The sequence below is a fragment of the Drosophila persimilis genome, unplaced genomic scaffold (genome assembly GCF_003286085.1).
Source record: "Drosophila persimilis strain 14011-0111.01,24,50 unplaced genomic scaffold, DperRS2 tig00000002-arrow-pilon, whole genome shotgun sequence".
Taxonomy (NCBI): Eukaryota; Metazoa; Arthropoda; class Insecta; order Diptera; family Drosophilidae; genus Drosophila; species Drosophila persimilis.
In genome coordinates this window covers 19,258,587-19,284,687 of record NW_020825289.1, presented here as the reverse complement: position 1 = coordinate 19,284,687, position 26,101 = coordinate 19,258,587, and the positions used below count along the sequence as shown (strand labels likewise).

The 26,101-nt window shown below is 49.8% G+C and overlaps 3 protein-coding genes across 5 annotated transcripts; 2 read left to right on the top strand and 1 right to left on the bottom strand.

Moving 5' to 3' along the window:
* Window positions 1-531: 531 nt before the first annotated feature.
* On the top strand, window positions 532-9,644 carry LOC6592246 (putative transcription factor SOX-15). Its single transcript, XM_002017596.2, has 3 exons — window positions 532-610; window positions 7,056-7,753; window positions 7,849-9,644. The coding sequence occupies exons 1-3, from the start codon at window positions 558-560 to the stop codon at window positions 9,456-9,458; spliced, it is 2,361 nt and encodes a 786-aa protein (XP_002017632.2). The 5' UTR covers window positions 532-557; the 3' UTR covers window positions 9,459-9,644.
* Window positions 9,645-9,916: 272 nt separating this feature from the next.
* Window positions 9,917-12,662, top strand: LOC6592247 (vesicular inhibitory amino acid transporter). 2 transcript variants are annotated; one of them, XM_026987050.1, is made up of 3 exons: window positions 9,917-10,025; window positions 10,473-10,750; window positions 10,818-12,662. In XM_026987050.1, the coding sequence occupies exons 2-3, from the start codon at window positions 10,572-10,574 to the stop codon at window positions 12,112-12,114; spliced, it is 1,476 nt and encodes a 491-aa protein (XP_026842851.1). In that variant the 5' UTR covers window positions 9,917-10,025; window positions 10,473-10,571; the 3' UTR covers window positions 12,115-12,662. The 2 variants fall into 2 exon arrangements, with proteins under 2 accessions (XP_026842851.1, XP_002017633.1); XM_002017597.2 differs by having other exon boundaries at window positions 9,917-10,750.
* Window positions 12,663-12,698: 36 nt separating this feature from the next.
* LOC6592301 lies at window positions 12,699-25,605 on the bottom strand. Of its 2 annotated transcripts, XM_026987048.1 has the most exons (6): window positions 23,478-25,605; window positions 23,087-23,353; window positions 22,951-23,018; window positions 22,828-22,889; window positions 17,583-22,768; window positions 12,699-17,495 (listed from the first exon to the last, which is right to left on the bottom strand). In XM_026987048.1, exons 1-6 carry the CDS (start codon window positions 25,074-25,076, stop codon window positions 12,828-12,830), a joined length of 11,850 nt encoding a protein of 3,949 aa, XP_026842849.1. In that variant the 5' UTR covers window positions 25,077-25,605; the 3' UTR covers window positions 12,699-12,827. The 2 variants fall into 2 exon arrangements, with proteins under 2 accessions (XP_026842849.1, XP_026842848.1); XM_026987047.1 differs by having other exon boundaries at window positions 12,699-22,768.
* Between the last annotated feature and the right edge of the window lie 496 nt (window positions 25,606-26,101).

Below are 26,101 nucleotides of genomic sequence, written 5' to 3'. Positions count from 1 at the left end.
GGTTGGAACTGTAACTGGGCAAAATGCTTGGCCCAGCAACTGCCATCGTGCCACCAGCCAACGTACAACCCACCGACGACTAAGGGAAAAAACTAACGGAATAATGCAACATTAAGCAAAATGCTGCTGGCCCTGCAACAGCAAAGACCCCTACAACACCAACACTTGCAGCAAGAGAAACATCAACCTGCCACCGCCTGCGCCACCACCACCGCCGACATCATTGTCGCTACCGTCAACATCACCCACACCAACAACAGTGACTCCACCAACAATTCCAACAACAATAGTAGCTCAAACAACAATTCCATCGTTTTCTTCAACAACACGAAGATTTTCTTCAACAACATAGACTCCCACAACAACAACTGCAACAAAAACCACAGCAATATTAGCAACAACAACAGCACCAACAACTTTTACAACAATTGCAACTATAACAACAACAACAACAACAACAACAACAACAACAACATCACCGTCACCGTTACCACGAGCGCCGTAGCAGTCACCGTAGTCGCAACCGCCACCGTCGCCGTCTCTGTTGCCTTATAAAAATGGAACCCTCATATGATCACGAACATCCACATCATCTGCTAACAAATTACAAGTAATATTTACATTTTTCCCATGCTAAAGTTTTTTTCTCGCTGTTTAATTATATCCAACCGAAGCGAAGATACATATCTTCAAGATAATAACCATAATGAAAAATGGAAAGAGTGCGCCTGTGGTGGTGAGGAAATTCTCTAGCTCTACGATAGTATGCCTCTCTCTCTCAAAGATCGGCATATACATAGCATATGACAGGGGACTTTTTCAAGACTTGGTCGCTCACACAGATACAGATACAGAGGCACAGAAAGCGGGCACGACAGCCAAAGGCCGACGGGGATTTCATATGCTCAGAGGTACATGGTATATAGTGGCTATATATAGGGCCTGAGAAGTTGCTTAGATTTTCCTTAGCGGGGCCCCAGCACTTGCACTTGTGTCTGTATCCGCTTCTCGCTCCACTGTACGGGTTCTCCCTTCCTCTCCTCTCCTCTCCGCCACGAATATGTAAATGGATGGACGAGAATAACTTAAGAACGTCTTCGGACGGGGCTCGAAATTGGTCAAGTGGAAAGTAAACCAAGAGACCGACCGGGCTAAGTCCGAACGCGGGTGGAGCGCCCTGGGAAAAAGTGGGTATGCAGAGGGCAAGTCCGCAAGAAGTTTTAATTTTTGTATATTTTGGGACAGAGGTCATGCGGCTTTGACCATTAAAAAGATTTAGCTCCGATCTACAGAGCTTGATAGCTACGCATGAGATTTTAATAGTTGTAGGTATATACATAAGTATAGAAAAATATATAGTATGTCTTTGCATATATGTATATACATATGTATATGACTGACTGATTCCGCGGTTTCCGACGGGAAACTCTCGGCTACAAATTGGCCGGAATTATGAATGGAAATGAAGCCATGAAACGAAATTAAATACTGATGAAAACGATTTGATAAATCCCCACAAAATTCGAAAGACATTTGGGAACATCTAAGCGATGCCCCAAGTGATCTTGGGCGAAAGCTTGTCGCATATTTCGTCACATTGTTGGAATCTTCCTTTTGGAATTGGCCACAAATCAATTCGGTTTCAAGCGAAGCGATGCCATTCAATTTGATCTCTTATGGCAGTCACATAAATCAAGCCAAGGCATCGATCTACCCAAACTCTGCTAACTCCAGACCCAATCTAAATAGTTTTCCACATACAAAAAAAAATAAAATCCAATGAGCCATAAACAACCAGCTGTGTATATGGATTTTCCATCAAGTTTGGCAATTAATTAAGTTTTCATTGGGACTTGGGCCTTGGCGGTGCGGAGGAAATCTCAAACTTTAACAAATTCGATCTGCGCATATTAGTCTCCAATTAAAATACGATTTCCTATTAGTTTCCAATCATAGCACCGATTCCTGGAAAGTATACATACATATATGGAAATTGTGTGACGTCTTAGTTGAGATACTCGCAGACATAGTTAATACTGGTTCTTTTCTGGATTTCCCCATTCGAGACAGGAACTAAAACTGACACTGACGTAAAGGCCGTTCCAAAAGGTTTTTTCCTGGAATCTCTTTCTAACTTTTCATGCATTTAAATGTAAATTGGCTAATAAGATTACAAGGGAGCATCAGGAATGTCGGGGTGTACAGACTTAAGCGAATGAAATCTTCAAGTAAGTGGTTTATTGTCCCTATCCTATCTATGATAACATTCCTTCAGTATTTTTGTTAAGGACTTATTGTTTTTGGAAGAAAAAATTAAAACTATATAATCTTAAAGTCGGAATGCAACCAATCCATTCAATATTAAAACTATTCAAGACGCGTTGTTTGTATGTACATGTTCAGAAACTTTTAAAAGGATCTTCATGAGAACTTCTTGGTTTTTCGACCGCCTACTTTCGAAGACCAGATGGAATGTTACCGCCTGACCAATGTAATATCATTAAGAGGGTAACTGTAAGTATAATCTCTTCAAAAAACCCAAGAAGATCCGGTGTGGGACTCCCCAATGGCGAAACCCTTTTGCTACACGACTTACAGGTCTGTTCGCTACTAATTTTCGGACTGCTTAAGTAGAGATCCTCGATATGCAATTACTCTACTTATTCGTATATGCATGAACAAGTGGAATACACCTCCATTTCCAAGCCATCCATATAATTTAGGGCCGCTCAAGCTGCGAGGGAGTCTCAACCAAGTATCCGTGTACGAGTATATGGTGTATCTGTGCGAGTCTCTCTCCCCTGTGTGTGTGTTTGTGTGCGTGCTAAAATCCATTAAGTTTTTGTATCTTTTTTATGCTCTTAAAATCGCTTGTGTGAGAACTGGGTCTTCGCCGTTTCTTTAGCGGAGAGCCACGATGCAGGGGCACGGATCGGCCGACGACAGCAGCAATAAACCTCATTAGCCGAACGAATCCGAAGAGTGATGATGATGATGATGAACGCTTGCTTCATTAGTTTAATTATGTGGCATGGGGCCCTTATGTGGTGTATCCCCTATATGCTGCACACAGATATATGAGCCTCCATTTTCACTGTGCGTACAGATCCCATTCGTTGGGCAGCACAGGTAGCGCAGCGCGTACCTTCGCGCTGGTACACGTTCATTAAAGCTAAGATGGCGGCTCTTCGGGCCCGGATGCTGGGGCTGTTTATGCTTATTGGTTGGTCAGCCGCATCTACATACAGATGCCCGCACACACAGGCAGACACGCGCTACTATATGTATATGTATTGCATGTAGCTGCTCCATGCATATGTATGTATGCGTAAATGGCCGATCGCCCGACAACTCATCGCTGGGGCACGGGGCCTGGCAGTGGCCTGGCACTCGCACTGGGCCTGCGACTGCGTCGTTAAGTTATTCAAGTACATCACACCTGGGCCGCTGCTGCAGTCAGAGCCAGACACAGCAGCAGCCGCAGCCGCAGCTTCAACTGGAACTGAAACTGGCTGAAACGAGACTGGTTTCTGGCCTCTTCTGTAAGCCAAAGAAATCTGTTGGCTGTTGGGAACAAATGTATTCGGTCCGGGGCGCCTGCATTTGCAGCTGCAGGCAGCCAATAGACTGCAAATGGAGCAAATGGAGAGCCGAGGCAGATGCCTCTTGTGCAGGCTTGCTGGCCACACCCACCTCCGACTCCACTCCGTTTCTGCCTCTGAATGTGGCCGAAAACCAAAATGGCTTTTATTACCTTGTCGCACCGCTTACAACGCGACCAATGCGATCGCTGGCGAGGCGCCAAATGATTTGCCAAACTTACCATAGATCCAGGATATGGGTTTCCGGGGGATGAACTATCCGATGGTTGGTGATAATTGTAGTTGGAACGGACTTGTATATTCTTTAGTTAGTTTTATGCAAATAATTGATTAATAACCAGATAGATAGAAAGAACACCTGCTTGGAAGGTGCTTTGTCTCGATATAGTTTTAGTCGATGTATAATGTATAATGAAATGGAAAGACAACTCTCTAAATCAAGTGATCCCATGATCATTCAACTGAAAGGGTGTATGACAGCTTTGGAGCTCAGTGATTTGGATGTTGCCACTTCATTGTATTAAAAGAATATCATATCTTGTGTCCAGAACATTGTTTGCTTTCCCCCTGCTCTTCCGCTATCCAAATTATGTAGAGAGAAAACCCGAGACAAATCTGTCCAATTGTTGTCAAGACCCTGAATACTCGCCATTTTCATTCCCTCGGGTCGCAGGACTAGACAAAGGTAGTGACAGCTCTTCCCTCGCAGTCCAAAATGCCGTGGGACTGTCTTAATTACTGTCCCATTTGCAGGAATCCCTGGGATGTCAATCCAAGAATGGTTTTCTAAAATTAGCCAGGAATATGGAAAATATAGATGAAGGAGAATGCTGACCGGGTGACGCTCTTTGTTTCTGACAATTGTCCTCCATCCATGATCTGCTATTTGTATTTATTTTTGTATCTGTGTGTGGTGGAGCACATGGGAAAGGGGGAAAGGTAGGGGCTTCTGAAAAGGCTGTCTTGAGCAGCGCGGCAGAGCGTCACATGAATCACAATATGCTAAAGCGCCTGACACTCTCCAGATCAATGCGGCTTCGGCTTCAGGTCTGGTTGCGGCCTCCAGTACGGCTCCTGAATGGAGTGGAGCTTCGAGGCTTGTTAAAGGGAGGAGTTGCCCACTTTTGTGGCAGCCAGGGAGGGGCATCGGCCGCTTCCTCCCCCCTGTTCAGACTCCGGTTGCAGCCACCAGAGAAGTCGCTCTTGTCGTAAACAAAACGTTCCACAGTCCCCAACTTGGCGGTGGACATCGAGTACTTGGACAACGGACAGGGGACACTGGACAGCGGACAACGGACAACGGACAGGGTACTGGGGCAAGTAGAAGGGGCAGCGACAGACAGAGCCCGGACAGAGCGGCTGGCCGCAATGTGGAATATGTGGCATTTTGCAAAGATGTTGACATTTTGCGCGCATAAAAATGCCAACTTACCGGCCACTGTATGTGTCCTATTTTAAAATCAGGGCCATGGCTAAGCAGTCCTCCTGCAGGCTTGTGGCATGGGGCAGAGCAGAGCAGAGGCTTACGCTGAGGCTGAAGCAGCGGCTAAGCCGCATCTGCAGGAGCTTGGAGCTTGGTAGCTTCGTGGATCGTGAGCGCGCTTAGGATAAAGCCAGACTCAGAAACTGAGACTGCGGCCAGAACCGAAACGAAACGAAGCCGACCAGACAGTCGACAGTTTTGGACAGGTTGGACAGCGGGCCGACAGTCGGACAGTCGGATGGACGGACGGCAGGGCCCGGACGGTATAATTTTGTGTGCCCCTTTGCAACGGCGGATCGGCGTATCGGCGGCGGCGAAGTATTTAGCAGCCGCAGCCGCGGCAGCCGCAACCGAATATCAAAAACGTAACGACGTCACCGAAAACCCTCAATAAATTATCGAGACTTCATCCCGTGGCTGGACTTGGAGTCGGGTCTGCTAAGGAGGGAGGGTCGCAAGGGCATGGGTTGGGTACAGACTTGGCTAACTAAAAATTTGCAACTTTGTCGGCATTGTCAATGGACTGCGCTGCTGTTGCTTTTGCTGCTGCTCCTGCTGTTGCTGCTGTTGCTGCTGCATCGAAGAAAGTCCACGGAACTAGAGCGTCTAGTTGTGGCACAGACAGAGTCGAGAGTCGGGAGCCCATAACCATGGCATGGCTAACAATTAGGCCCAGAGGTTGTAGGTAGGCAAAAGAGGCAGCAGCCTGGCTCTGGTCTCTGAGCCCTGGTTCTGGCTCTCTGGATGGGACTACCGCTTTGGGGCACACAATAGACCAAAAGTGTAGTGGGCAGCAATAAATTCAAACGGTAACAAATCGAGGAAGGAAGGGACGAACGAACGCATATACTGAAACTGAAACAGATCCCAAAGGAGCGACCGGAATCGGGGATCGGATTCGAGATCGGGAGCTTTGGCAATATTTAAACTTGTCTTCGGATCTGCTCTCCATGCTTCGCGCTCTGCCTGAATTCTTGGAAGGCGAATTACTTTGAAATGTGTCGATATGTCGCAACTTTTAAAAGTTATGCATAAAGGCCCAAGAACCTGGTCTGGTCCAGGCCGTGGGCCACAGCCACAGCCACAGCCTCATTCCAAGTCGCAGTCGCAGTTCCAGCTTCTGCTCCAGCTCCATCTCATCTCCATCGCCAGCCCATGAGCTCCAGCTTCTTTGCTTACTCCGACTCGACGGTGGCTTGTCGAAGTCGGGGCGGCCTCCTTTGATAATACAATAGCTGCACGCGCCCAATTTACATTTATGTCCGCTGACATTAAGGAGCGCACCGCAGCAGCAAGGGATCCATGCCGATCCAGGGCCCTGCCCCTTACCAGTACTCTATCGAGTCCGAGTCCGAGTTCCAGTTCCAGTTCTGTGTGTGTCTCTCTGGTGTCTGATAAATGCAAAGTTCCTCAGAGCTTCCCTGCCCTTTGTGTTTATATCGCCCTGTGCGTGGCAGCAACGCGAAAATTGTCATCGTATTTAGCAGCCCTTTTAAATATCATTATAGGGAACATTGCGACGGCCCTGTTTGCCGGCGGTACGTAATTTCCTGCAGTAGCCCCTGGAGACAGGGATTAACAATGATCATGAATGCGATACACAGAGTGCGGACGCGTCTTGTTAGAAGGGATTACTCCATCATAGTCGGAATTGGGTGCGTTCTTTGATTGGTCTAGATATTTGTAAATTTGGTGGATTCTTTCAGATAGATGACAACCCTAGTTACCTACGAGTGAAATTATTGTTTTTTTGGATAAAGTGCATAGATAAAGATGTCAGCTTTACAGACATACTAATGAGTTATTAGTCATAGTTTGAGGAATACCAAGAGATTTGGTCCACATCAGTCTTCGAATATATATGAAAGCCCATTCTGTAAGAACTTTGTATAGGCCCCCTTTCCCTTTAAGAGAGTACCCATATCTCCCACCAATCTACCAACCATATCCTTTGCCCAACTATTTTGCAGCTCTAAAAAGTATCCACACATCTCGCGTACTCCGGAGTATAGCCACTCGACGGGCAGCGACTATCCGGAGCATGGAGGCTACTTGACGACGGATGGCCGCCTGATGCACGATGGTGCGGGCGAGGCGGGCCTCTACCATGTGCGCCAGGGCAGTGAACACTCCTCGCCCAGCCTGCACTCCCCAGCCATACAGAGCTCCGGCTACGAGAACGAGCACTCGCTGAACGAGGCGGTTCTCTCGGTGCACAGCCACTCCCCGATGCCGATGGTGTCGAGTGCGTATGTGGGTGGAGGTGGAGGCAGTGCGTCCGGGTCGCTGATCAGCAGCAACATACCGCTGCTGGGTGGCGGTGGCTGCTCCTCGGTGCTGAACAAGTTTCTGTCGCATCCGCATCCCGGGATGGTGAGTGGGGGCTCCATGGAGGAGTGCGCTTCGCATTCGCCCATCGAGCCCGCGTCCATGTGGAGCTACGACTACAAGGGCGATCTGTGCGCCCCCAACTGTGGCTACCTGGAGAGGCACAAGCCCATGGCCGCCGATCTGAAGTACAGGCCCGGCGCAACCCAGTCAAAAAGTGCCAAAGAGTCGCGCATCCGCCGGCCGATGAACGCGTTCATGGTTTGGGCCAAGATCGAGCGCAAGAAGCTGGCCGACGAGAATCCCGACCTGCATAACGCAGACCTCAGCAAGATGTTGGGTGAGCGTCTAATCATTCCCTGAATCCATAGCCTAAGCTCGTCCAAAATGTCAGCTATGAGGGATCTGTAATCTCTTCTCCTCATCTCGTTCCAGGCAAGAAATGGCGCTCATTGACGCCGCAGGACCGCAGGCCGTATGTTGAGGAGGCGGAGCGCCTGCGCGTGATCCACATGACGGAGCATCCGAACTACAAGTACAGGCCGAGGCGCCGCAAGCAGTCGAAGCTGCGCTCCATGCAGCCGGGAGGCAAGGATCAGGCAGAGAACTCACCTGCCGCCGGGGCAGGAGGGGGCAAGGCAACACCGAAGCTTTCCACGCCGCCGCTGACGACGGCCACCGCCTCCTCCAGCTATAACACGCCCACCGACGAGGGCAGGTGCTCCTCCACGCCCCAGAATCCCAACCAGAACCAGAATCAGTACGAGCAGCCGCTGAAGCCCACGTATTCTCCGAGCTCCGTGGACTGCTACAGCAATGCGGACAGCACTGAGCAGATCGAGTCGCTCGCCGCCAATTGCCCACCCGCCCTGCTCTCAGAGTCCTCGCCCACGGGAGGCGTTGGGAGCTACGACAGCTCCCTGCTGCTTAAGAAGCTAACAAAGCCGCCGACCAGTCGAGCGGCCAAGGCGCGTCAGGATAAACTCTCCAAGGCGGAGGAAAAAAGCAAGGCGCAGGCGCAGGCACAGGCACAGCAGGGACTGTACGCCGCCTCCTATCCGCTGGCCCCCACTTCGGTGGCGGTGGTGGCCGCCCGAGGCATGTACGTAACGTGCAACAATCGCGGGCTGCTCGATCATGGGCACTCCGTGAAGGGGACCTTTTATCCGCCAGTGTCCGCATCAGAGGACGAGGGCTCGATGCGTGGCAGCGTTGGGGGAGTGTTACAGCAGCACTGTAACTTGGCGACATCCACAGCCACGTCCTCTGCCTCCTCTGTGACTGTTTCCGCCAGCGAGATGAGCGGCTACACCGTGTCCATGTCGGACAACTGCAGCAACCAACTGCTGGGCGCCAACGAATATCTTTCCAATCCCCATCCCCATCCCCATTCGAATCCCAGCGCCAATGCCTACGGTATGCAGTACGAGGATTTTCTCCGCTATCAGAGCAACGACCTGGATTACAGCTCCGCCGAGCAACACAAGGACAACGCCTCGGACGGATCCGCGTCGCAGAAGTGCCTCAAGTACCCGGACACAAATCAGAACTACGACGACTACGAGGCGGAGGCGTACAACAATGCAATGCTGTTGTCGGCCCCTGGATCCGGCGGAGCGAGCTACTACACCCAGCTTCCGTACGCCCCCACCGGCCTGGCGGCCTTCCCGCTGCAGCTGGCGGTGCCCTTCCAGCAGACGGCGCCCGGTCCCTATGGAACGCAAGCCATGCAGAGCAGCTACCTCCACTACGGTAACTATGGGGGATATGAGGGCATGGCCCAGTCCCAGACGCAGACACATCAGCAGCAGCAGGTTCCGCACCAGACACCACCTGCTCCTTCTGTCTCAGCGCCTCCTGCTCAGACAGTGACCTCGAATCCGGCAGCCATGCAACAGCACCCCCATCATCATCACTTTGGCCCTGGAGGGGGGGGCATGGTTGGAGTGGGAGTCGGGGAGATGCTCTTCGAGCAACAGCAGCGGAAGGACGACGAGATTAGCAACATCCTGGCCGGAGTGCGCAAGACCTGCTACAGCAACTGATTCAGGATCGGCATCGGATATACTATACATATGTATGTAATTTTTGGTAACTAGAGATTAGTGAGTGGTTTAGGTTGTCCTGTCCCTTTTTGAACCCCACCCCCATATAGATTATCCAATCCAAATAAATTGTACAATGTTTAGAAGTTTTATAAAGCGAAGATGAATAAAGTATAGTCGAAGTAATCGAATCGCACATCGAAGAAAAGTAGAAAGTACGCGCCACGTGCTATAGAAGTACAGTCAAATTAATCGAATCCAATCAAATCGAATCGCATCTCATATCGATGTCAATGTCAAGGTGGAACACATCTTTGGGTCCACATAGTCGTGTGGAACGTGCCTGGACCATATGACAGCCACCCGATATATACTGCGAACAGGAGTCTGCGCAGTGGGCGCCATCATCATCAGATTGGAGTGTACAATTTTCTTTTCTCATTCACTGAACAAACGAAATTCTTACGTTACATAAAATTTTAAACACACTTTTCCACGGATTTCCGCAATAGTTTTCGGCCTTTTCAGTTGGATTTGGACGGCGTCGAGTCCCAGGATCGAGATTGAGTGAGCAGGATGTGCAAGTATCTGAAAACTGCATGATAAACGTGCTGCTCCATTCACCAGGGCGCCAAGTAGACGAAATCAATCATCCAAAATCTCAGACAAAATTCAGCTTTATTTCTAGATTGCGGTTTTCCGTAGTGTAATTCGTAGTCGAGCTATTCGTGACACCAATTGCGGAGGAGCTAGAACTCACTCCGCACTCCGATTGCAGCATTATTTCGCAGGCATATCCATAGGCAAAATCGATAAGCGTCAGATCGAACGCGTTTCTTGACACCACCGCGGCCGCCGCCATCTGTCTCCACTCACCATCCCACCACCATCTGCTCTGTGTAAACTCGTAGCCCATCGCCAGCATTCACCATGTCATTCATAGCCAAATTGAAAGCCACGCCATTGCCACCGCTGAAGAACATACTGAACGTGGCCGTGCAAACGGCCCGACAGCAAATTCCAGAGCGCAAGGAGTACGAACAGCCACCCGGCAGCAGCCAACAGAGGCCCCATCAGCCACACCAAAACTTCGCCAACGGCCACGGCCAGGCCATGGACACGGGCATGGACGGCGGTGAACAGACCACGGAGATGAGTTCGAATCCGTTCCGGAATACGGGCAACTGGTCAAACGAAGGCGATGGCGAAGGCGAGGGCGACTACAAGAACGAGTACCAGAGCACAACCTTCAATGAGTACGACGGGAGATACCAGCAGACGGACGGCTTCAGGTGCGTACCTATGAAATCAGTTTCCTTTCCCGCAGCTGTGCCTAATCCCAATCCTTACTCCGATCAGGCAAGGAAGCATCGCCTCAGAGGGCAGCTCGTTTGTCTGCGAGGGAGAAGGTGGCGGCGGCTGCAAGATCGACGAATACCAGGCGGCATGGAACGTGACCAACGCTATCCAAGGCATGTTCATCGTATCGTTGCCCTTCGCCGTGCTCCACGGCGGCTACTGGGCCATCATTGCCATGGTGGGCATTGCACACATCTGCTGCTACACGGGAAAGGTGCTTGTGCAGTGCCTCTATGAGCCGGACCCCACCACCGGCCAGATGGTGCGAGTGCGCGACAGCTACGTGGCCATTGCCAAGGTATGTTTCGGGCCCAAACTGGGGGCCAGGGCCGTCAGCATCGCCCAGCTGATCGAGCTCCTGATGACCTGCATCCTCTATGTGGTGGTCTGCGGTGACCTGCTGGCGGGCACCTATCCGACGGGCTCGTTCGACTCCCGATCTTGGATGCTGTTTGTGGGCATCTTCTTACTGCCGATGGGCTTCCTCAAGTCCCTGAAGATGGTCTCGACCCTGTCCTTTTGGTGCACCATGTCCCACATCGTGATAAACGCGGTGATCCTCGGCTACTGCCTGCTGCAGATCGGCGACTGGGGCTGGTCGAAGGTGCGCTTCAGCATCGACATGGAGAACTTCCCCATCTCGCTGGGTGTGATCGTCTTCTCCTACACCTCCCAGATTTTCCTGCCCACGCTCGAGGGCAACATGACAGACCGCTCCAAGTTCAACTGGATGCTCGATTGGTCGCATATCGCGGCGGCCGTGTTCAAGGCCGGGTTTGGGTACATCTGCTTTCTGACATTTCAGAACGACACGCAGCAGGTGATTACCAACAACTTGCACTCGCAGGGCTTCAAGGGTATGGTAAACTTCTTCCTGGTAATCAAGGCCATCCTCAGCTACCCCTTGCCATACTACGCCGCCTGCGAGTTGCTCGAGCGGAACTTCTTCCGCGGCCCGCCGAAGACCAAGTTCCCGACCATCTGGAACCTCGACGGAGAGCTGAAAGTCTGGGGTCTGGGCTTCCGTGTGGCCGTCATCGTATCGACCATCCTGATGGCCATCTTCATTCCCCACTTCTCCATCCTGATGGGCTTCATTGGCAGCTTCACGGGCACCATGCTCAGCTTCATCTGGCCCTGCTATTTCCACATCAAGATTAAGGGTCACCTGCTCGACCAGAAGGAATTAGCTAAAGACTACCTCATCATTGCCCTAGGCGTGCTCTTCGGCGTCATCGGCATCTACGATTCGGGTAATGCCATGATAAATGCATTCGAGATCGGTCTTCCGTTTTAAGTTGTATCCACTATTTACACATCCACCAATCGAAGTAGATCTAGGCTTATTGGTCCTCTCGGGCATGGCATGTCTTCCAGTTGCTACGGCATCATCTGGCTGTGCCCAAAGGTGTTCCAAAATCCTAGATCTGTTCATCAAAAAAACTCGAAACGAAAACAATAATATTAGTCTATAAGAAACGAAACGAAACGCAAGTCTTCCAAACAAGCGAACAAATGTCTTCCAAACACGTATAATAATGCTTTATCATATATGATGAAGTAAAGGATAAGTGAATCGATTGATATATAATTAAATATATACACATACGAAAAGAGAAATATTTATTGTACTAACGCGCATTATGAAATATAGAAAAATTGAAGAAATTTAACAATAAACTGTACACCATTATACAGATACGGATCTAAATGTATGTATGTTATAGATAGAAACCATTGTGCAGATTTTTTTAACGTTTAAATATACAGTTACCTATACACACTAGTCCTAAAAACGACACTAGCCTATTTTAAACTCTCAATAAAGACGTCATCTCTCAAGTTGATCCAAAACAAATTGAAACAGTTTTTTTTGTTTTTGAAAAATGATATTTATTTGTTAATCTGGATTTTCGGATCGGCTTGTATATTGTATAAAAGATATATTGTCATGGAAACTTATGCACTATTACACGTTAATTTGGGATTTGATATGGATGTTATTAATTGTTAGTTTGAGGTCTTGAAGAACTTGTGTTCTTGAGTACTCCTGGTATGTTGGAATGCACCTTTCTTAATATTATGCACTGCACAGGTGGTGCTCGGGGCTGTGATGTACTCGCTCTTGTACTGACTCGATCCCGTACACTTTGTGTCGTTGCCGAGGCTGATGGAGGACTGGTTGCCCCTACGGGTGACCACCCGTTCGGTGTGTCCGTGGGCACTGTAAGAGGGAAAATCGATGCCGCCGCTGGAAGTGGATACATGGTGGTGGCGCCTGCCATGGGCTCCCACATGGGTGTGAGATTGGGAGGGAAAATCGATGCCACCGCCCAACACTTGGGTGCGTGTGACAGTTGATCTGTTGTCTGTGGCAGTGGCAGTGCTTCCTCCGGATATGATTCGGGACATGGACGAAGAGTTCTTCACGTTGCTCTCCCTGTTTTCCTTGTGGACACTGCAGCTGCGGCGCTCACTGGAGAAGCTGGTGTTCTGGTCCGACTCCCGGTTCTGCCGGTGGATGCTGCTATAGCTCTGACGATCGCTGGCATGGGGCGTGCTGGAGGGTTGCTCGTGCAAATTCAAAATACTCTTCCGCATCATCTTTCCGTTTGAAGTGAGACTGCTGCCATTGGCTGCTGCCGAGTCGGTGGCGGCGTTCTTCCGATGGAAGATCGTATTCGAGACATCCGCCTCCGAGGAGAACTCGCTCTTGCGGTGATGGAAGTGCTTGGAGGAGCTCGTATGGGATGTGGAGCTGCCGGTAACAATGTTGTGGCTGGAGGTCCTGTCGCCCGAGATCACTCGTGATGTTGAGTCATCAATCACGTTTTGGCCACCGGCTACCATGCGGGAAGACGAGTCACCAATTATATTAGTGGTGACGTTTCTGCCAGAAACCATGCGAGCGGATGAATCCCCAGTAATGTTGCTCGAGACATTCCTTCCGGACACTACCTTTGAAGTGGAGTCTGCGGTAACGTTGCTGGTGAGTGTTTTTCCAGAGACCACTCGAGTCGTGGAATCTCCAGTTATGTTGTTCGAGACGGTTTTTCTCGACACTACACGGGAGGTGGAGTCTCCAGTCGTGTCCCTGCTGATCTGACCTCCACGATTCGTAGTGCTGGTTTGGAGGGCCTTGCTGGAGATGTCCGATCCACGGACTGCAGTATTCACAGTGTTCACTGCACTATTCTCGACGACATTGTGGCTCCTCTGCATCGAGGTGGTTTCTTTATGGATGTTTTGGGTGTTCTCGATGTTTGTGGTCGTAGTGTTTTTGGCCACGTTCTCGATCACGTTTATCTTGGCTGGGCGCTTCACGTACTCGGTTTCGGGCTCCTTGTGGCGGCCTCCTATAACGGTGGTCACCTTCGTGGTGGACACAACAATAAGACCGTCCACTGGGTTCTGACTGTTGGAATCCACCTGCTTGACAGCATCCTTGCCGGACACATAGTTCATCTGGTTGGTGGTCTTGCGGATGGCGGTGTCGGTTCCCAGGCTGATGGAGGAGCTGTTGTGCTGGTACTTCTGTGTCCGCTGAACCTGCTCTACCGTGGTCTTGTTGGTCTCCTTTTTATAATCATCCTTGCGGGTCACTGTCATGGAACCTTCCAGCTTGAGGTTATCCACCGGTCGCTTAGCGGTCTCTCGTTTTGTAGTTTCTACCGTTGTGCTGTCGGTCTCCGTGCGGTCGCTTTGCCTGTAGAATTCTCCCTCCGGTTTCAAGTTGTCCTTTGGCTTCTTTTGGATGGGCCGCTCGGCTGGACGGAAGGGTTTCTTATCAGGTGTGAAGAATTCTCCTTCGACTTTCAGGTTGTCGCACGGCTTCACCTGTTCGGGCCGCTTTACATGATGATACACGTCCTTTTGTGTGAAGGTCATTTCCCCCTCGGTCTTCAGGTTATCCTTTCTGATGACTGTCGTCACTCTATCTGCCGGCCTGAACGCTTCCTTCTCAGGCATGTGCATCTTGCCCTCGGGCTTTAGGTTGTCCACATACCTCTTCTGCTCTGGTCGGGAGGCAGGCTCGTATTTCGGCTTTTCAGGGGTGTACATAATCCCTTCTGGCTTCAGGTTATCCTTGGGTCTTACCGCCTCGGGGCGATCCCCGTTTGTAACTGCTGGCTTTTCTGGTACGTAGAACTTACCCGAGGTCTTCAGATTGTCCTCCGGCCTAACCGGGGAGGGTCTAATGACGTGTTGATATTCAGTTTTCTCTGTGAAAGTCATCTCTCCTTCGGAACGGAGATTATCCTTGTGAACCACTCTATTAACTTTATCGGCGGGCTTGTATTTAATTTTTTCTGGCATAATCATCTCTCCCTCTGGTTTTAAATTATCATGGGGCTTCTTTTGCTTGGGCCTTTCGGCAGGCTGGAAGTCTGGTTTGTCAGGCGCGTAAAACTCTCCCTCCACCTTTAAGTTATCCTTCTGCCGCACAACGGTAACTCGCTCGCCGGGCTGGTATTTGGGTTTGTCGGGGCTGAAGAACTCTCCTTCCGGCTTTAAGTTATCCGATGGTTTTACTTGCTCTGGTCGTACGACATATTGATATTCCTTCTTCTCAACGAACGTCATTTCACCTTCCGTTCGTAAGTTGTCCTTCTGGATTATCTTGGTAGTTCTGTCGCCCGACTTGTAAATCTGTTTCTCAGGCTTTGTAAACTCTCCTTCGGGCTTCAAATTGTCCACGGGTTTCTTCTGGACTGGTCTCTCAGCGGGTTTGAATCCAGGTTTATCCGGAGTGTAAAACTCTCCCTCAGGTCGGAGATTGTCTTCAGGTCTGACTTGCGATGGACGTTCACCTGGTCTGTACTTGGGTTTCTCGGGACTGTAGAATTCTCCCTCAGGTCTTAGATTGTCTTCAGGTCTGACCTGGATTGGACGTTCTCCTGGCGTATACTTCTGCTTTTCGGGACTGTAGAAATCTCCCTCGGGTTTCAGATTATCCTCCGGCTTCTTTTGGACAGGCCTTTCAGCGGGTCTGAATCCTGGTTTATCCGGAGTGTAGAACTCTCCCTCAGGTCGGAGATTGTCTTCAGGTCTGACTTGCGTTGGACGTTCACCTGGCGTATACTTCCGCTTTTCGGGACTGTAGAAGTCACCCTCGGGCTTCAAGTTATCCGTGGGTCTGACTTGATCAGGTCGTACCACGTATTGATACTCCTGTTTCTCAACGAACGTCATTTCACCTTCGCTACGTAGGTTGTCCTTACGAATGATCCTTTCGTTTTTATCAGCAGGTTTGTAAACCTGTTTCTCAGGCTTCGTAAATTCTCCTTCGGGCTTCAGATTGTCCACGGGCTTCTTCTGGACCGGCCGCTCAGCTGGTTTGAATCCAGGTTTATCCGGAGTGTAGAACTCTCCCTCAGGTCGGAGATTGTCTTCAGGTCTGACTTGCGATGGACGTTCACCTGGTCTGTACTTGGGTTTCTCGAGACTGTAGAATTCTCCCTCAGGTCGGAGATTGTCTTCAGGTTTTACTTGGGTTGGACGTTCTCCTGGCGTATACTTCTGCTTTTCGGGACTGTAGAAGTCACCCTCGGGCTTCAGGTTATCCGTCGGTCTGACTTGATCGGGTCGTACCACGTATTGATACTCCTGTTTCTCAACGAACGTCATTTCACCTTCGCTACGTAAGTTGTCCTTACGAATGATCCTTTCGTTTTTATCAGCAGGTTTGTAAACCTGTTTCTTAGGCTTCGTAAACTCTCCTTCGGGCTTCAAATTGTCCACGGGTTTCTTTTGGACTGGTCTCTCAGCGGGTCTGAATCCAGGTTTATCCGGAGTGTAAAACTCTCCCTCAGGTCGGAGATTGTCTTCAGGTCTGACTTGCGATGGACGTTCACCTGGTCTGTACTTGGGTTTCTCGGGACTGTAGAATTCTCCCTCAGGTCTCAGATTGTCTTCAGGTCTGACCTGGATTGGACGTTCTCCTGGCGTATACTTCTGCTTTTCGGGACTGTAGAAATCTCCCTCGGGTTTCAGATTATCCTCCGGCTTCTTCTGAACAGGCCTCTCAGCGGGTCTGAATCCTGGTTTATCCGGAGTGTAGAACTCTCCCTCAGGTCGGAGATTGTCTTCAGGTCTGACTTGGGTTGGACGTTCTCCTGGCGTATACTTCTGCTTTTCGGGACTGTAGAAGTCACCCTCGGGCTTCAGGTTATCCGTGGGTCTGACTTGATCGGGTCGTACCACGTATTGATATTCCTGTTTCTCAACGAACGTCATTTCACCTTCGCTACGTAGGTTGTCCTTGCGAATGATCCGTTCGTTCTTATCAGCAGGTTTGTAAACTTGTTTCTCAGGCTTCGTAAACTCTCCTTCGGGCTTCAAATTGTCCACGGGTTTCTTTTGGACTGGTCTCTCAGCGGGTCTGAATCCAGGTTTATCCGGAGTATAAAACTCTCCCTCAGGTCGGAGATTGTCTTCAGGTCTGACTTGCGATGGACGTTCACCAGGTCTGTACTTGGGTTTCTCGGGACTGTAGAATTCTCCCTCAGGTCTCAGATTGTCTTCAGGTCTGACCTGGGTTGGACGTTCTCCTGGCGTATACTTCTGCTTTTCGGGACTGTAGAAATCTCCCTCGGGTTTCAGATTATCCTCCGGCTTCTTCTGGACAGGTCTCTCAGCAGGTTTAAATCCAGGTTTATCCGGAGTGTAGAACTCTCCCTCAGGTCGGAGATTGTCTTCAGGTCTGACTTGCGTTGGACGTTCACCTGGTCTGTACTTGGGTTTCTCGGGACTGTAGAATTCTCCCTCAGGTCGGAGATTGTCTTCAGGTCTGACTTGGGTTGGACGTTCTCCTGGCGTATACTTCTGCTTTTCGGGACTGTAGAAGTCACCCTCGGGCTTCAGGTTATCCGTCGGTCTGACTTGATCGGGTCGTACCACGTATTGATACTCCTGTTTCTCAACGAACGTCATTTCACCTTCGCTACGTAGGTTGTCCTTACGAATGATCCTTTCGTTTTTATCAGCAGGTTGGTAAACCTGTTTCTCAGGCTTCGTAAACTCTCCTTCGGGCTTCAAATTGTCCACGGGTTTCTTTTGGACTGGTCTCTCAGCGGGTCTGAATCCAGGTTTATCCGGAGTGTAGAACTCTCCTTCAGGTCGGAGATTGTCTTCAGGTCTGACTTGCGTTGGACGTTCACCTGGTTTGTACTTGGGTTTCTCGGGACTGTAGAATTCTCCTTCAGGTCGAAGATTGTCTTCAGGTCTGACTTGGGTTGGACGTTCTCCTGGCGTATACTTCTGCTTTTCGGGACTGTAGAAGTCACCCTCGGGCTTCAGGTTATCCGTCGGTCTGACTTGATCGGGTCGTACCACGTATTGATACTCCTGTTTCTCAACGAACGTCATTTCACCTTCGCTACGTAGGTTGTCCTTACGAATGATCCTTTCGTTTTTATCAGCAGGTTTGTAAACCTGTTTCTCAGGCTTCGTAAACTCTCCTTCGGGCTTCAAATTGTCCACGGGTTTCTTTTGGACTGGTCTCTCAGCGGGTCTGAATCCAGGTTTATCCGGAGTGTAAAACTCTCCCTCAGGTCGGAGATTGTCTTCAGGTCTGACTTGCGATGGACGTTCACCAGGTCTGTACTTGGGTTTCTCGGGACTGTAGAATTCTCCCTCAGGTCTCAGATTGTCTTCAGGTCTGACTTGGGTTGGACGTTCTCCTGGCGTATACTTCTGCTTTTCGGGACTGTAGAAATCTCCCTCGGGTTTCAGATTATCCTCCGGCTTCTTCTGAACAGGTCTCTCAGCGGGTCTGAATCCTGGTTTATCCGGAGTGTAGAACTCTCCCTCAGGTCGGAGATTGTCTTCTGGTCTGACTTGGGTTGGACGTTCTCCTGGCGTATACTTCTGCTTTTCGGGACTGTAGAAGTCACCCTCGGGCTTCAGGTTATCCGTCGGTCTGACTTGATCGGGTCGTACCACGTATTGATACTCCTGTTTCTCAACGAACGTCATTTCACCTTCGCTACGTAGGTTGTCCTTACGAATGATCCTTTCGTTTTTATCAGCAGGTTTGTAAACCTGTTTCTCAGGCTTCGTAAACTCTCCTTCGGGCTTCAAATTGTCCACGGGTTTCTTTTGGACTGGTCTCTCAGCGGGTCTGAATCCAGGTTTATCCGGAGTGTAAAACTCTCCCTCAGGTCGGAGATTGTCTTCAGGTCTGACTTGCGTTGGACGTTCACCTGGTCTGTACTTGGGTTTCTCGGGACTGTAGAATTCTCCTTCAGGTCGGAGATTGTCTTCAGGTCTGACTTGGGTTGGACGTTCTCCTGGCGTATACTTCTGCTTTTCGGGACTGTAGAAGTCACCCTCGGGCTTCAGGTTATCCGTCGGTCTGACTTGATCAGGTCGTACCACGTATTGATACTCCTGTTTCTCAACGAATGTCATTTCACCTTCGCTACGTAGGTTGTCCTTACGAATGATCCTTTCGTTTTTATCAGCAGGTTTGTAAACCTGTTTCTCAGGCTTCGTAAACTCTCCTTCGGGCTTCAAATTGTCCACTGGTTTCTTTTGGACTGGTCTCTCAGCGGGCCTGAATCCGGGTTTATCCGGAGTGTAAAACTCTCCCTCAGGTCGGAGATTGTCTTCAGGTCTGACTTGGGTTGGACGTTCTCCTGGCGTATACTTCTGTTTTTCGGGACTGTAGAAATCTCCCTCGGGTTTCAGATTATCCTCCGGCTTCTTCTGAACAGGTCTCTCAGCGGGTCTGAATTCTGGTTTATCCGGAGTGTAGAAATCTCCCTCAGGTCGGAGATTGTCTTCAGGTCTGACTTGGGTTGGACGTTCTCCTGGCGTATACTTCTGCTTTTCGGGACTGTAAAAGTCACCTTCGGGCTTCAAGTTATCCGTGGGTCTGACTTGATCGGGTCGTACCACGTATTGATACTCCTGTTTCTCAACGAACGTCATTTCACCTTCGCTACGTAGGTTGTCCTTACGAATGATCCTTTCGTTTTTATCAGCAGGTTTGTAAACCTGTTTCTCAGGCTTCGTAAACTCTCCTTCGGGCTTCAAATTGTCCACTGGTTTCTTTTGGACTGGTCTCTCAGCGGGCCTGAATCCGGGTTTATCCGGAGTGTAAAACTCTCCCTCAGGTCGGAGATTGTCTTCAGGTCTGACTTGCGATGGACGTTCACCAGGTCTGTACTTGGGTTTCTCGGGACTGTAGAATTCTCCCTCAGGTCTCAGATTGTCTTCAGGTCTGACCTGGGTTGGACGTTCTCCTGGTGTATACTTCTGCTTTTCGGGACTGTAGAAATCTCCTTCGGGTTTTAGATTATCCTCCGGCTTCTTCTGAACAGGTCTTTCAGCAGGTCTGAATCCTGGTTTATCCGGAGTGTAGAACTCTCCCTCAGGTCGGAGATTGTCTTCAGGTCTGACTTGCGATGGACGTTCACCTGGCCTGTACTTGGGTTTCTCGGGACTGTAGAATTCTCCCTCAGGTCTCAGATTGTCTTCAGGTCTGACTTGGGTTGGACGTTCTCCTGGCGTATACTTCTGCTTTTCGGGACTGTAGAAATCTCCCTCGGGTTTCAGATTATCCTCCGGCTTCTTCTGAACAGGTCTCTCAGCGGGTCTGAATCCTGGTTTATCCGGAGTGTAGAAATCTCCCTCAGGTCGGAGATTGTCTTCTGGTCTGACTTGGGTTGGACGTTCTCCTGGCGTATACTTCTGCTTTTCGGGACTGTAGAAGTCACCTTCGGGCTTCAAGTTATCCGTGGGTCTGACTTGATCGGGTCGTACCACGTATTGATACTCCTGTTTCTCAACGAACGTCATTTCACCTTCGCTACGTAGGTTGTCCTTACGAATGATCCTTTCGTTTTTATCAGCAGGTTTGTAAACCTGTTTCTCAGGCTTCGTAAACTCTCCTTCGGGCTTCAAATTGTCCACGGGTTTCTTTTGGACTGGTCTCTCAGCGGGTCTGAATCCAGGTTTATCCGGAGTGTAAAACTCTCCCTCAGGTCGGAGATTGTCTTCAGGTCTGACTTGCGATGGACGTTCACCTGGTCTGTACTTGGGTTTCTCGGGACTGTAGAATTCTCCCTCAGGTCTCAGATTGTCTTCAGGTCTGACCTGGGTTGGACGTTCTCCTGGTGTATACTTCTGCTTTTCGGGACTGTAGAAATCTCCTTCGGGTTTTAGATTATCCTCCGGCTTCTTCTGAACAGGTCTTTCAGCAGGTCTGAATCCTGGTTTATCCGGAGTGTAGAACTCTCCCTCAGGTCGGAGATTGTCTTCAGGTCTGACTTGCGATGGACGTTCACCTGGCCTGTACTTGGGTTTCTCGGGACTGTAGAATTCTCCCTCAGGTCTCAGATTGTCTTCAGGTCTGACTTGGGTTGGACGTTCTCCTGGCGTATACTTCTGCTTTTCGGGACTGTAGAAATCTCCCTCGGGTTTCAGATTATCCTCCGGCTTCTTCTGAACAGGTCTCTCAGCGGGTCTGAATCCTGGTTTATCCGGAGTGTAGAACTCTCCCTCAGGTCGGAGATTGTCTTCAGGTCTGACTTGGGTTGGACGTTCTCCTGGCGTATACTTCTGCTTTTCGGGACTGTAGAAGTCACCCTCGGGCTTCAAGTTATCCGTAGGTCTGACTTGATCGGGTCGTACCACGTATTGATACTCCTGTTTCTCAACGAACGTCATTTCACCTTCGCTACGTAGGTTGTCCTTACGAATGATCCTTTCGTTCTTATCAGCAGGTTTGTAAACCTGTTTCTCAGGCTTCGTAAACTCTCCTTCGGGCTTCAGATTGTCCACTGGTTTCTTCTGGACCGGCCGCTCAGCTTGTTTGAATCCAGGTTTATCCGGAGTGTAGAACTCTCCCTCAGGTCGGAGATTGTCTTCAGGTCTGACTTGCGATGGACGTTCACCAGGTCTGTACTTGGGTTTCTCGGGACTGTAGAATTCTCCCTCAGGTCTCAGATTGTCTTCAGGTCTGACCTGGGTTGGACGTTCTCCTGGCGTATACTTCTGCTTTTCGGGACTGTAGAAATCTCCCTCGGTTTTTAGGTTATCTTCTGGTTTCTTCTGTACTGGCCTCTCGGCGGGTCTGAATCCTGGTTTATCCGGTGTGTAGAACTCTCCCTCAGGTCGAAGATTATCCTCAGGTCGCACTTGAGATGGACGTTCACTAGGCTTGTATCCTGGTTTTTCTGGAGTGTAGAAGTCGCCTTCGGGTTTCAGATTGTCTTCATGCCTAACTTGTGTTGGACGATCGCCTGGTCTGTACTTCGGTTTCTCCGGACTGTAAAATTCACCCTCTGGTTTGAGGTTATCAGTGGGCTTTATTTGTCCTGGTCGAACCACATATTGGTACTCCTGCTTCTCCACAAAAGTCATTTCTCCTTCGGTGCGCAAGTTGTCGCTGCGAATAATTTTCTCTGATCTTTCTCCTGGCCGATAGGTGGGTTTTTCCGGCGTAAGGAATTCTCCCTCCGTCTTGAGGTTATCCACGGGTTTCTTTTGGGTGGGTCGATCGGCTGGTGTATAGCCCTTCTTGTCGGGCGTATAGAAGTCACCTTCAGGCCGCAAGTTATCCTTGTGTCGTACTTGTGTTGGGCGGTCTCCAGGCTGATATTTTGGCTTCTCTGGGCTGTAAAACTCGCCCTCGGGCTTAAGGTTGTCCGTCGGCTTCTTATATTCAGGACGGACGGTGTATTGATACTCCTCCCTCTCGTTGAAGGTCATTTCTCCCTCTGTCCGCAAATTGTCAGTGTGCACAATTTTCTCACGCCTCTCGCCGGGCTTGTATGGCTCTTTTGGTGGGACTACGAAGTCTCCTTCTGGCTTTAGATTATCTTCTGGCTTCTTTATAACTACGTAGTCCACTAATATGTCTTCGTTTGGCTTGGGAATGTTTCCATTGTCTCTCTTCGACCAGGTATTTGTACGTACTCTTGTGTATGCTTCCTCGAGGGTATCTGTTGAGAATTCAAATGATTAATATACGAAAATCTTGGTTTAATACAATTATACTTGCCATCGGTTTCAATGATTGTGTTTTCTGTTGATTTAGTTGTGCTGGTTGAGCAGTGATGTCGTCTGAAATGCGAAGAATAATAGTTGAAAGAAGTCCTCTATGGATTCATTATGCGATTCTTACCCGCATGTGCAGATCTCACAGATGCACCGCTCGCTATGCGTAGTATTTTTGTTCTTGACGACTCCACGCTGGGGGACAGAATGTATATGAATTATTCTTCAAGTACTATCGCACATATGTAAAATAATCTACTTACGTTTCTTGAATCGTCTAAGCGTTTCTTATCGGTGCGCACATAATCGATTTCATCATAAATATTTTCGGTAATATTTTTGTGTTTCGATGTTTCGTTCAGATTCAGGGTTATGTTCTCATTGTTCTCCGAAATCGAGGTGTTCTTCTCAATCTCCACAAATTCATCCACGTAGATGGTCTTCTTGGGGGTCTCTACAATCTTCTCAATGACATCCGTGTGCACCTTCTCGTCCAGAACACGCCAATCGTTGATGCTCGCATCGAATATCTAATAGAAAGCAAGTTCAACATATGAAAAAATATCCACAGAGGAACACACCCATGGGAATGGCGTGGGCTTTGGGTGTGGAATGGCTGGTGTGCCGCCCCGTCACGCACAATCTATGACTTACCTTTGTTACCTCCGTGGTAGTTGTTATGTTTGCCACATCGGTATTATCTTTCTCGATTTCACGAGCAATGTCATTGGGCACGAAAGCTTTGCTATCTCTGTACGACTTCTCGTCGACGACCGTCCACTTGCCGAGTTTCGTGTCGTACACCTTGGTGGTGTATGTTGTGGTGGTTGTGTTGATGACATCATCGACTATTTCGGGATAGCCCCGGTCAGCGGTGCTGTCCACAGTCCGTTCGTCAACCACGCGCCACCTATTGTTGCGCCTGTCGTATATCTTCTTCTTGTACGTCACCTTGCAGCTACCGTCCGACTCCTTGCTGACGTACCGCTCAAAGGTGGGCTTGCTTGTGTTGCCCCCAGGATGGGGGTTGGTGCCATCGCTAAGCTCGGTCCAGGTCTTGGTCTTCACGTCATACACCTCCTTCTTGGACGACGATGTGGACTGCTTGGTGCTGCTAGAGCTGCTCCGTGTGGTGCTCTCGCTGACCTCTTTTTTGGATGTCGATGAAGTGGCTTTGTTGTGGTCCACAGCTGTTGTCGTTCCCGACAGCTGTTCCAGTTTATCGTTCTGCGAGGTGGATGACGTCCCCTTTGTTGTGGTCACGGCAGACGGCGCGGCAACCGGTTCGGGGCAACTTGATGACGTCACCGATGTGGGCCCGTCAGCTGTTCCGCTGGCTGGTGGTAGCTTTGGCACGCTCTGAGATTCACTGAAGCTTTTGCTGCTGCTGCTGCTGGTACTCTTGGTGTTGGTGTTAGTGTTGGTATTGGTATTGACATCAACACTGATGTTGGTATTGGTATTGGTGCTACTGCTCGTGTCAAAGCCAACCTGTTTCCTCGCACCGGATGATGTCATACCGGTAGCCGCTGTGTCGGCTCTCTCGCTTGCAATGAGCGTTTCATTGGCGCTCCGATTGGAGCTGGAACTGGTTGTGGAGGCGAAGTAAGTGGAGCTGCTGCTCGCCTGCTGCTGCTGCCGCTGCTGACTGGAAGACATGGAAGAGGACGTGTACATCTTGGAGAGGCTGCCGCCGCTGGCTGACATGGAGAGCGTGGGCGTTGTGATCTCTACCACCTCGATGGGGACAGAGAACACTGGCTCCTTCTTCTCACTCTCCAGCAGATCGATCGAGGCAATGATCTTCTCGTTGGAGTAATCCCTGGAAATCTTGGCGGTGCTGCTGCTGCTGCTGCTAAACTGCTCCGACTGGGATTGGGATTGGGATTGTAACTTGGACTGAGATTTCTCTGTGTATGAGGATTGGGAGCTTGACATGGCTGCCTTGCTCTTGCTGCTGCGGCTGTAGCTCCTGACACCAGCCGCAGGCATGGGAGACGAGGATGCAGTGCTGGCCGCCAGCACAGGAGTGGAGGATGAGGTGCTCGCCACTGGCTCTCCGTACGAGACGGACTCGTGCTCCATCGAGGTGGAGCTGCTCTTAGTGGTGAGGGTCGCTGTAGCGTCGGGTCCCAGTTGTTTGGTGAGCTTCGTGGCCGTAGCCGACGACGATGTGGTTGTGGTCGATGTGGCTGGCGGCTGCTGCTGCTGCTGCTGCGACACTTGTTTCTTTTTACTGTTTTTTGATACCATTTTGACACAGATGAGGTAATCGCTGAGAGACTGAGTGACTGGTGTTGCACCTGGTTGCTTTTTGGGGCTAATTTGGGGTCGGGGTTCGTTTGTTAATCACAATGATCGCTGCTCTTGGCCCTTAGAGGGGTTATTAATAATATTTCGCGGTATAGATCGTTTTGTTTCGTTTTTTCGTTGTGGTGCTTATGGGGATCTGGACTGGTATGTCACATAGTTTCCACGGCGGAATGTCGAAATACTTATTTTTAAATTACGATACGTACGAGTGTTAGACGCACACGAACACGCGAACCATAGTTCAGGCCGAAGCACCAATACCCTCACAGATAGGCGACAGCAAAAAGCTTAGCACACGCTCACACTCGGACACGCACACCAGCGCACTCGCAAGACTCTCACGGGAGAGAGTTACAGATGCAGCCACAGATAGAGATACAGATAGAGATGGAGATCACTCGGAGATGGAGATAAAGAGGCTTGAGGGGAGGAGATACTTTTCGGTTTTCGTTTTTTTTCTTGGGAGCACTGGAAGATCAGCAACCGTCGCGAACCACAACTCAAAACGTACTGATCGCGTCTGGAACGGCTTTCGAGCGACTATCTGTGCACTGCCACCACTCGAAAGCAGCAGCAGTGGCAGCAGCAGCGTTTGTGGGTTTTCGGTCGTTGGAGCTTTGGACTCATGAGCGTTTGCGAGTGGGAACGGGAACGGGAGAGGCATAACGCCTTCGCAAAAAGCCAGGCCAGAGCAGCGACTGCGAATGCGGCTGCGGCTGCGAAGCGTAGGTATGGCAGAGTATCTGACGGATGCGTAGGCCGCTTTGCCGCTTTTGGCTGCCACGAAACACAAACTCCGAGTTCAATAAGCCAATAAGAAAGGAAGCCATTAGATTCAACGATCGACGCTTTGAATACCCTTGCAGAGCGATCGTTCTTATATAATTTAGTCATGAAATGTTGATCAAATTAATCATATGTTCTTCCAGCTAATTTCTGTCAAATATAGGGATAATATTGCACAG

Excerpts from the sequence above, each read along its gene's own strand:
- LOC6592246 (XM_002017596.2), top strand. The coding sequence starts at position 558 with ATGGAACCCTCATATGATCACGAACATCCACATCATCTGCTAACAAAT. Across the intron at positions 611-7,055 it reads CATCTGCTAACAAATTACAA|CTCTAAAAAGTATCCACACA; the intron begins GTAATATTTACA and ends ACTATTTTGCAG. Across the intron at positions 7,754-7,848 it reads AGACCTCAGCAAGATGTTGG|GCAAGAAATGGCGCTCATTG; the intron begins GTGAGCGTCTAA and ends ATCTCGTTCCAG.
- LOC6592301 (XM_026987047.1), bottom strand. The coding sequence starts at position 25,076 with ATGGTATCAAAAAACAGTAAAAAGAAACAAGTGTCGCAGCAGCAGCAG. Across the intron at positions 23,354-23,477 it reads CTACCACGGAGGTAACAAAG|ATATTCGATGCGAGCATCAA; the intron begins GTAAGTCATAGA and ends GCTTTCTATTAG. Across the intron at positions 23,019-23,086 it reads GCTTAGACGATTCAAGAAAC|CGTGGAGTCGTCAAGAACAA; the intron begins GTAAGTAGATTA and ends TCTGTCCCCCAG.
- LOC6592247 (XM_002017597.2), top strand. The coding sequence starts at position 10,389 with ATGTCATTCATAGCCAAATTGAAAGCCACGCCATTGCCACCGCTGAAG. Across the intron at positions 10,751-10,817 it reads CAGCAGACGGACGGCTTCAG|GCAAGGAAGCATCGCCTCAG; the intron begins GTGCGTACCTAT and ends TACTCCGATCAG.